The 9,752-nt window shown below is 37.9% G+C and overlaps 2 protein-coding genes across 2 annotated transcripts; one reads left to right on the forward strand and one right to left on the reverse strand.

Moving 5' to 3' along the window:
* Positions 1-1,864: 1,864 nt before the first annotated feature.
* On the forward strand, positions 1,865-3,915 carry ndr1 (nodal-related 1). Its single transcript, XM_067376818.1, has 3 exons — positions 1,865-2,150; positions 2,771-3,522; positions 3,625-3,915. Exons 1-3 carry the CDS (start codon positions 1,865-1,867, stop codon positions 3,775-3,777), a joined length of 1,191 nt encoding a protein of 396 aa, XP_067232919.1. The 3' UTR covers positions 3,778-3,915.
* A 185-nt stretch (positions 3,916-4,100) lies between these two features.
* eif4ebp1 (eukaryotic translation initiation factor 4E binding protein 1) lies at positions 4,101-7,665 on the reverse strand. Its single transcript, XM_067375468.1, has 4 exons — positions 7,499-7,665; positions 7,208-7,405; positions 5,578-5,772; positions 4,101-4,806 (listed from the first exon to the last, which is right to left on the reverse strand). The coding sequence occupies exons 2-4, from the start codon at positions 7,341-7,343 to the stop codon at positions 4,775-4,777; spliced, it is 363 nt and encodes a 120-aa protein (XP_067231569.1). The 5' UTR covers positions 7,344-7,405; positions 7,499-7,665; the 3' UTR covers positions 4,101-4,774.
* Between the last annotated feature and the right edge of the window lie 2,087 nt (positions 7,666-9,752).

The raw sequence follows: 9,752 nt of genomic DNA on the forward strand, positions 1-9,752 counted from the left end.
TAAGATCTGACACTTAGCATCGAATGGCTGTGTATGTGGGAGGAAGGCTCAGTGCCAATTTCTGTCTTGTTTATCAGCGTTACTATGTGTGAGATTGCCACTGACATTCACAGCTGGTCTGCTTCAATTCTGTGACGAGAAATAATGTGTGTGTGTGTGTGTGTGCGCGTGCATTTTTGTGATTTATGAGGACACAAATTTGTATAATGACATGGGTATTACACTGGTATTACGACGTAAACATGAGGACATTTAATGAGTCCTCATATTTAAAATAGCTTTAAACATAGGCTTCTAAACAATGTTTTATTAAAAATGTAAAAATGCAGCTTTCTGTGAAGGGTAGGTTTAGGGGTAGGGGTATTGTAGGGGGATATGATGTACAGTTTGTACAGTATAAAAACCATTACACTTATGGAATGTCCTCACTTTGATAACAAAACAAACCTGTGTGTGTGTGTGTCTCAGCGGCATATGGTCCCTCAGAATCAGCAAAAAGATTGTCAACACATCACACGGGCAGTGTCAGGAGAAATTAGTGGTGCAAGGATTGACAGTCGATATTTTAGTTTCATACAGAGATAATTTTTTTAGCTTTATCACTTGGATTACGATTTGGCAAATCACTCGACAGTCAAGGTAGCGTTGAAGAAGAAAAGGTGAAGCTTTGAAGGCAGCGCCCCCTGTTGTAATAACTGCTTCAATACATGTGGAAAGAAAGAAAGAAAGAAAGAAAGAAAGAAAGAAAGAAAGAAAGAAAGAAAGAAAGAAAGAAAGAAAAGAAAGAAAGAAAGAAAGAAAGAAAGAAAGAAAGAAAGAAAGAAAGAAAGAAAGAAAGAAAGAAAGAAATTGTCTGTGGGGTTCTGTAAGATGCTTCTCAAGTCTATGAAGCGCAATTGTCAGATTGTTGATCCGCATTTCTTCTAAGCGACTTTATTGACGCATGAGGTATGAGCAGACTTGGCCTAAATATTATTCAATAAGCTGCTGATAATTCCTATTACACATTGTAGGCTAATTTCTCAATTACAGTTTGCATAAATTATTTCAAAATGAAAACCTTACCAAAACATGATTGGAAATAGTTTAGAGTCAGATTAAGTTACTTATTTTCGGTCTGAAGGTAATACATTGAACATTTCACTGGTCACATGGTAGGCTACCATAAAGTCACGAATTGCTAATTATGTCTACGAATACAAAAATACTAATTATCTTACAAAATTATTGTGTTTATTTTATTGTATTGGACTGTACACTCCTGACGTGGTCCCCAGTCGGTAAACATCTACAATTATTGTCATAATTTTGTAAATGTAGGCTAATTTGTAAAGTCAAGCAACCAAATGATGGGGTAACATGTCAAAAATGTGGAGATTTCAAATGACATAATTACTATTTATGTTCTTCTGATAGAATGAAAAGACATAGAAACAAAATTACTTCCCCTATTTTCATTCAAACTAAGAAATAATCCAGCAGTCGGGGTGTTTTTCTCCTTTTAATCAAAGTGACATTGATGAACAAATGTAGTCCACTAATATTATTGTTTAAGTACACTTTCAAAAGGACCTTCAATACACAGTACTCGAGGAGAAGAATTAATGTTTTCACACCTTTCGACGCACAAAAGACTGCTGGTTTCGATACACGACGACCCAGGGACATGTATCCCTTTATGGATCACAAGGACACTTCAAAGACTCTAAAGACCTCACAGACCATCAAAAGACTTCAAGTTTCTATAAGTGAACTTAGATGGCCTGGCAGCACTCATGACATTCACTTTCCAGAGGACGGTGTAGGAGAAGGATCTCACAGACCGTAGGCTCCTCTGCGTGGTGGATTATAACCGAGATTTGACATGAGGCGGTTTATCTGCGGGGTCCTGAGCGCAGTACTCGCGCTGTGGGTCAGTCTGGTGAACTCCACGTCGTCGTTTCCTGGATTCCACGAGGCGCTCAGGAATAGGATGCGAGCACCTGGCAAGAGCGGCGGAGGTCAGGCGGGTCATAGCCGACACACCAACAGATATCCGCTCTACATGATGCACCTCTACCGGACCTTTCTGACCGGAGACGACAAACACATCAGCCATGAAAATCCATCTCTCTACGAGTCCGATTCGGTCTTGAGTCTCGTCGCCAAAAGTGAGTATAATAATTTTTTTTTTTTCTTAAAATTAATTTTAAACATATTATTTGTATATTATACATGGACATTGCACGTTTTAAAATAGCTTGCCGATATTTTTCATTCAGCGGTGAAACATTTTTATAACGCAGTCTATCGCAAAAGGAAAATCTTTGTATGCTTCCTACAGAACTCGTGTTTTATCTATCCCCACGATAAAAATAATGAAATAATTAAAATTTAAAACAATATTCATGGACATTTGTTTATGTATTTCGAAAGCAGTCGTGTGATACGCGGCAATAAGTAAAGTCATTATCGCAAAACAAATCTCGTCAGGTTGATACAAGACCCCCTGGGAAAAATTAGATAGGTAGTAGTTTAGCTGGTTCTAGGCTATTAGCCAAGTCATGTATTATGCTTATTAGTTAGCGTGTGTATTAGCTGCAAGACGTCTGTTTTAAAGTGGCTTGAGCAGCAATACACATCTCAACAATAAGAACATTCTACTTTATTAATTGCTTGTCCTGAATGTACCCATGTGTGAAAACATCCTTTAAGATAATTAAGCACCACACGTTCTAGACTGTTTAACTGTCTGTCCCTTGAACTAATTTCTTGTCCAAATATTTTTCAGGTTGCCATCAGGTTGGTGATAAATTAGCCGTGACATTTGACATGTCCTCCATATCGGCAAGCGGCGACGTCCAGCGGTCTGAACTTCGCATTCGCCTTCCAGAATTCACCTCTGAGATAGCAGTGGATATCTATCATGCATCCAAACAAGAGTGTGACCGAAGCCCCTGTGACGAAGTACGGCTTCACCTGGGGAGTGTGAAAGCCAACCCAAGTGACCCAGGCTCCCATTCCTCCTGGAGGATCTTCAACATCACAGCGCTGCTCAAGTACTGGTTGCACCAGGGTGAGAGCGTTTCCTCAGAGGAACCCGTCCAGATGTCTTCAAGTGCTGAGAAAGAGGGGCACGAGAGCATCCAGCATCCTACAGCCAACAGGGTCATGATGGTGGTTTACTCCAAGCAGAACCAGGCAAAGACGTCCACCCTCATCCAGACTGCCGAGCACTCGAAGTATGTCACTCTGGACCGGGCCGGTGGTGGAGGTGAACCTGTGCCTCGGCGTCACAGGAGGAACCACAGAACTGACAACAGAGTGCGAGACGCAGCAGCTAGCATGATTCCAGGTGTTTCACAAGAAGGTGATGAGAAGAAATCTCTCTGCAGGAAGGTAGATATGTGGGTGGATTTCGATCAGATAGGCTGGAGCGATTGGATTGTTTATCCGAAGCGCTACAATGCCTATCGATGTGAAGGTAGCTGCCCTACACCTGTAGATGAGACCTTTACTCCAACCAACCATGCCTACATGCAGGTAAGAATCGTTTTAAACTTTTGATTTAAGTTTTAATTATTACTTTAGAGCATTTTCTGTTAACTACACAGACTCTAATGTTTGTCGTCTTCTCATTTGCAGAGTCTTTTGAAGCTGCACCACCCAGACCGCGTCCCATGCTTGTCCTGCGTACCCACCCGTCTGGCTCCTCTCTCCATGCTCTACTATGAGAACGGGAAGATGGTCATGAGACACCATGAAGGGATGGTTGTAGGAGAATGTGGCTGCCACTGAGTCTCCAAACCCCACATGAACTCAACACTAGCACTTTGGATATGCTCCTCAAACCCAGAAAAACATATTTAAGCACAAATGAATATAAACGGTTTTCAATTGTACAGTATTTTCACTTGGAATAATTGAAGTATCCTGCACTGAGGCACCTGGATTACTTGATGCTATTTTTGAAAGCTTTGCATGTTGACCTAATTTGTAAATAGTAGAGTATGTAAATTACCAAATTTAATAAAATGTTTTCATAATGGTTACCAATGTATTTTGTGTCTTTTGAGTTTGAAAATCATCAGCAGAAAATGAATAAGCCATACACTTGTCAATTCTCTGATGTTTATTGATTTTTTTTATGCTTAAATGTCTCTTCAGGAATATCAGGGCAGTTTAGAGAACTTTACAGCAAAAAAAAAAAAAAGAAAAAAAAGAAGGCATTTTACATTCTGTTGAATGACACTTTAGGTGAAAATACTCCTCAGGATAAACAAAAATTTGATTTTACCATTACAAAAAGTATCAATGCCAGATGGAAAGTGGTCAAACTCAGGTATCATGGTATGATAAATTTATAGGAATTGGCATCTTGATTGATTCTTTGAAAACCACCAAGAAGAGAACTGTTGCTCCCCCTACTGACCATTCTGCAAAACTACACAAACAAATCTGTACCAAACATAATGTCACATGGTGGCCTGAGATGTCTCCCATGTGTTAGGCAGAAGAAGAGTGCTTGGGGTGCATTATCTGACATCTTAGATAGTGGCTCTTTCAGGCACAACAGTGTTAGCTGATGTTGAGAATCTAAAGTAATGGCTTTGTGCGCGTCTTGAGCGACAGCATCAGTACAGGAAAGGAAAATATCATTTGAACAGTAGATAAATGAAAAAAAATGAAGACAGATGACATGGAAGGAGAAGTCTTCTGTGCATTTATCCTCTCAGGGAACAGTTATCATCACAGTAATATTCGCCTCCTTCGTGTGGCAGGTCCTCCATTGTAGTTAGATATCCATTTCAAACTGGGCATCCTCCCCTTGAAATCACAAAACAAAATTAATATTTTTTTGAATATATATTTAACCCTATGAAGCCTATTGTATCATATTTGATGCACAAAATTTCTCTAAAAGTCCTCTTAATTATCAACACGATCAAATCTTTGCTGAAAAACCTGCTGTACATGATCTACTACATGCCTTTATACTTTTTAAGCAAGCAAAAGCATGTTTAATGTAATTATAAAAAAAAAAAAAAAAAACACCTTCAGGCTATGGTACACAACTTAGTAAACTTAGTTTACTTGATTATTCATACTTTTTTTTTTAAGTTTTTTTTTTTTAGATTATGTTAAAATGTAAGTATGATACATCAGCCTTTTGAGGAACGTTTAATTGAACAATTTCTCTATCTTCATTGTATAGCTTGGCATTATATGTTTGCCCCCAAAAATACAAACTACATATTTGATCATAAAGCTAAGCATTTAAATATATTACAAAAATATATTATTGGGAGATCGAGTGTCAACAGATAGTTATGCAAGCAGTCTGCAATACAGCTATAAAGATCTCATTTATTTACATTACAAGCTATCAAAATTTCATCTTTTTGAGCATACAAATATCAGCAACTGAACCATATTTTATTTATAATATATATATATATATATATATATATATGCAAATGTATTTTTTTTTAAAGATTGTGTCTAAAAATTCTATAAAATGCTTAATTTCCTGATTATTATATGTCAGTCTTTACAGGGTTAATAACTTTTCAATGCAGATCTGAATGTTGTTTTTACCTGCGATCTTGTCCGCTGGGGGGCTGATGCTGTTATTATTGACAGTCTGTTTGGGGTGGGCCTTGTCATTATTCATGGTGACCGAAGGAGGACTGGTCACCCCCGGAATGTCAGGGAGGCAGCAGGGAGGTGTGCGTGCCAACGGGGAGCTGCGACAGTCCAGCAGGAATTTTCGGTCATAGATGATCCGGGTGCCTACATATAATTTAGTAATCACATCAAAATACAGCCAAGGTTAAGTTGTGTTAAGGAAACGACCGTCTTATATCAGAGCACAGTTAACCAACAAGCCTGTGAAAACATGGAGGCCAGCCAGGTGTGCTTGGGCTGTGCCATGTTAGTGTTGTGAGCTGCATGTTTAAACATGTCCCTATGACAGTGCATTTTACAACATTCAACAGTTGCATTACTAATGGCTGAGCCTCGTAAAGCGTCAATGTTTGACAAACTATTTTTCATGAGATTTTATGCTCATCAGAATAGTGTTTAAAGAAATGCACAAGCTGAAATGGAGCAGTGAGTGAGAACACACTATCTTGTTCTCCTCGTATCAGCCCTGTTGAACCTAATGTGAACCTTCACACACAAACATCCTTGAACTACATTCACTAGGTCACGTGGTAAAGCTAAAGACTGCATTATAGCTGCAGCCAGAAACACCTGTAAACATAACACATAGGTTTATGCATAATCAAGCTTGTACACCAATGAAAGCACAACACACTTTTAACCAATAAAAAAGTCACATGACAAAAATTCCCCAGGGCAGTATATCACACACCTAAGTATCAAGTGTTACATCATGGCTCAAATGATTATGTGGACAAACAAGCAGTGATTGATACACTGTTTACAATGATAAGAGCAGCTGCCCTTATGAGCTAGAAAAGAAGAAGTGCTGCGTACATTGGGAAACCAACAAAGTCACATGCCTCGAGTGCTGTCACATCCTCTTCTGTGGACTGTTTACGATCTTGGTTATCTGAAAAATCCACAAACTACCATACATATTAAACTATAATTCCAGGAAGTGGAAAAAAAATAGATAATATGTGTTTAAATTTTCAGTTTCTCACAATTGTTCACAAAAGAGCCTAAAACAGCATGCCCAAAATCCACTTGAAGGTCGTTCAAGGCCATGATGTGATCTTTGTTGATGTTATAAATAAAAGTTTCATTTTACAATTCTTTTCATTCGACAATTCAGAATTTATAGTCATTAAATTAATATTTTAAATGAACCCATTTCCGTTTCTAAGTTACAAATTTAATATTTTAAACATGTTATAACAATATTTCTGCAATTGTAATGTCTGAGAAGACCTGCAGAACATTGTTTAGCAAGAAACATGCAAGTCGTGTCAATAAAACAATATTCTTCTCATCGCGAAGATAACATTCCTGCATTTATTACCCGTTCACAAGTACATTTAAAAGGCAAACAATACAAGAAAAACAGTCTGAAGCATTATGAGCACGCGCACCGCAGTCTGTCAAACACAAAGACAATGCGAGCGGTGCACGAGCTCCGAGATGCATCGCTATGTCGCGGTCAAAACAAAAACAAAGCCTGCACTGCGACAGCTGCGAACGCGTCCAAACTATTCATCTGCAAGTTCGTGACATTTACCTCCAGGAGTCGTGCTAAAAAGGGTCCCTCCGGGCGTTGTAGAGTAATCATGAGGCATATGGGCCGCATCGTTGATTGTGATTCGTCTGGTGGTCGGAATTGCCTGACTGGTGGTCTTCTGACTGCCCATGGACATTTTTCAACACTGTTGCAACCACAAACTCAGCCAGCTGCCTTAATCAAATAGTGTCTTTGCACCTTGAAGCAAAAGAATAAAACAGTTTAGCACAACTGGGAAAATGCATATTTTAGCAGCAGTTCAATATCAAGTTATTTTCTCCAATTAATTACCTTGTCCGTTTGTGGCAAACTTGACTACATACAAAAATAAATAATGCTAAATATCTGAGCCTGTATAACACTTCATTCACACACTCACACGCAAACTAGCTAAATGCTAGGCTTCTCCGCGACCACGTTTTCTCTCTCACTCCCTCATGCACACACCACGCACTCAACAAAACATGAGCAGGAAAGGGCTATTTAAAACGGAGAGTTGATGCAGTGGCGCCCCCACTGGTATGCGTTAGTACTGCAAGAGGGCGATGGGAAATGTAGTTTTTCCGATGTTTACAGGAGTTGTTTTCGTTACACTGATTCATGGACAAAAAACTACTTGCCAATCGTTTATTTTTCCTTTAATTGCAACGTTTCCATTGACATTAATCAGAAATTATCGCTAGAATGTGATTGAATGTCAAAACATGCGCAAGACATTTGATTTATTTTCTCTTTATCAAATTATATAGTTTAAAACATTATTAATTTCTTTATTTTAAAAAGACAGTATCAGAATAACAAAATGGGGTAACGCAGACTACGTCTTCAATTAAATTCATAAGTCTTTTTTGGGGACAGAAAAACAGAAATCGTGATATATGGCTTAATGTGGTTATTGATTAAACTTCAAAAGGTGATGATTTAGTTGAGAGCACTGCATGATTCAAAGTAAAACATGACGTGTTCACGGTTTCAGAGTAACGTTAGTTCACAAACGTGAATACTCGAATATATTTATGCCAAGCGATTGCTTTTGCTTTGATCTACTGATGATAAATTAAGGCAGTTTTCTTTTATATCATATGTAGCGCCACCTACTGTCATAGGGTGTGATATATATATATATCTATATATATATATATATATATATATATATATATATATATATATATATATATATATATATATATATATATATATATAGTTCATCTATTTTATTGAAACCAAAAGGTTTTAATTAAGTTAGCTTAAAAGAGCCAACATATTGTTATGCTCTAAGACTAAAATTTATGCCTGCTACTCCTCCTAGAGCTTTAACTCTACAAACTCCAAACTCAGGTCAGACCTTCAGACTGTTCTGTCTCGAGTTGCTATATCTTTTCTAACTGATCCGACTTACGGTTTTCCTAAGAATGACTGTTAAAGCTCGGAAAAATCCCATTGACTTTCATTGACGGAATGTTCAAATGAGCCAAGCCCAAGACTTTCAAATTCCAACTGTCAAAATTCAAATTTAAACTACGGAAGCCCATTAGACTCAAAAACTCAATTAGACTCAAGTGCCATTCTATGTACTATTTCTAATCCATTGAAACTCATTCAAACCTGATTCAAACTCCTATCTATCATCTATCTATCTATCTATCTATCTATCTATCTATCTATCTATCTATCTATCTATCTATCTATCTATCTATCTATCTATCTATCTATCTATCTATCTATCTATCTATCTATCTATCTATCTATCTATCTATCTATCTATCAAACTATCTGTATCATAGAGGCATGGGAGTTGGTTTATATCATTCATACTGGCAAGAAGCCTTTGAAGTATCATCATTGGTAGCTGCCAAGCCACTCCCTAGGAACCAAATAGAGTACACTAGCAACCGTTTTGCAAGATCCATATCTCTGCATCAGAACATCGTAGCGACATGGTGGTTGGCTCTTTTGACTCATGCTAGAAATCTGGACATGCTACACATTCTAGCAGTGAATAGCTACATGCTAATAGTGATTAGCTAAGTGCTAAATTGGGTTAAGAACATGCTAATAACTCTATAAAAACTCCATAGTAACCATCTGTGACAACTACCAACCACCTAGCAACATCATAGCAACTACCCAGGTTACCATAGCAACACCTTAGCAACCACCCAGGTTACCATAGCAACTGCCTAGCAACACCTTAGCAACCACTCCGTGTACCCTAGCAACCATATAGCAACACCCTAACAACCACCCCGAGTACCCTAGCAACCATATAGCAACACCTAGCAACCACATAGCAACAGCCTAGCAACCATCCTAAGTACCTTAGCAACCACATAGTAAAATCCTAGAAACCACCTCAAGTACCCTGACTCTATCTATCTATCTATCTACTAAACTAAAACTTAAACTGAAAACTTTTAAAACTACTTCAATTACTGGACCAGCTTTTTCAAGCCAACTTAAAGTTTGCCTTAATGAACTTTTTAATCTAGTTATATTTTGCAACATATAAATATATTTTAAAGACTTTGAAATGTCAAAAGGTCAT

The sequence above is a fragment of the Chanodichthys erythropterus genome, chromosome 22 (assembly GCF_024489055.1).
Source record: "Chanodichthys erythropterus isolate Z2021 chromosome 22, ASM2448905v1, whole genome shotgun sequence".
NCBI lineage: Eukaryota > Metazoa > Chordata > Actinopteri > Cypriniformes > Xenocyprididae > Chanodichthys > Chanodichthys erythropterus.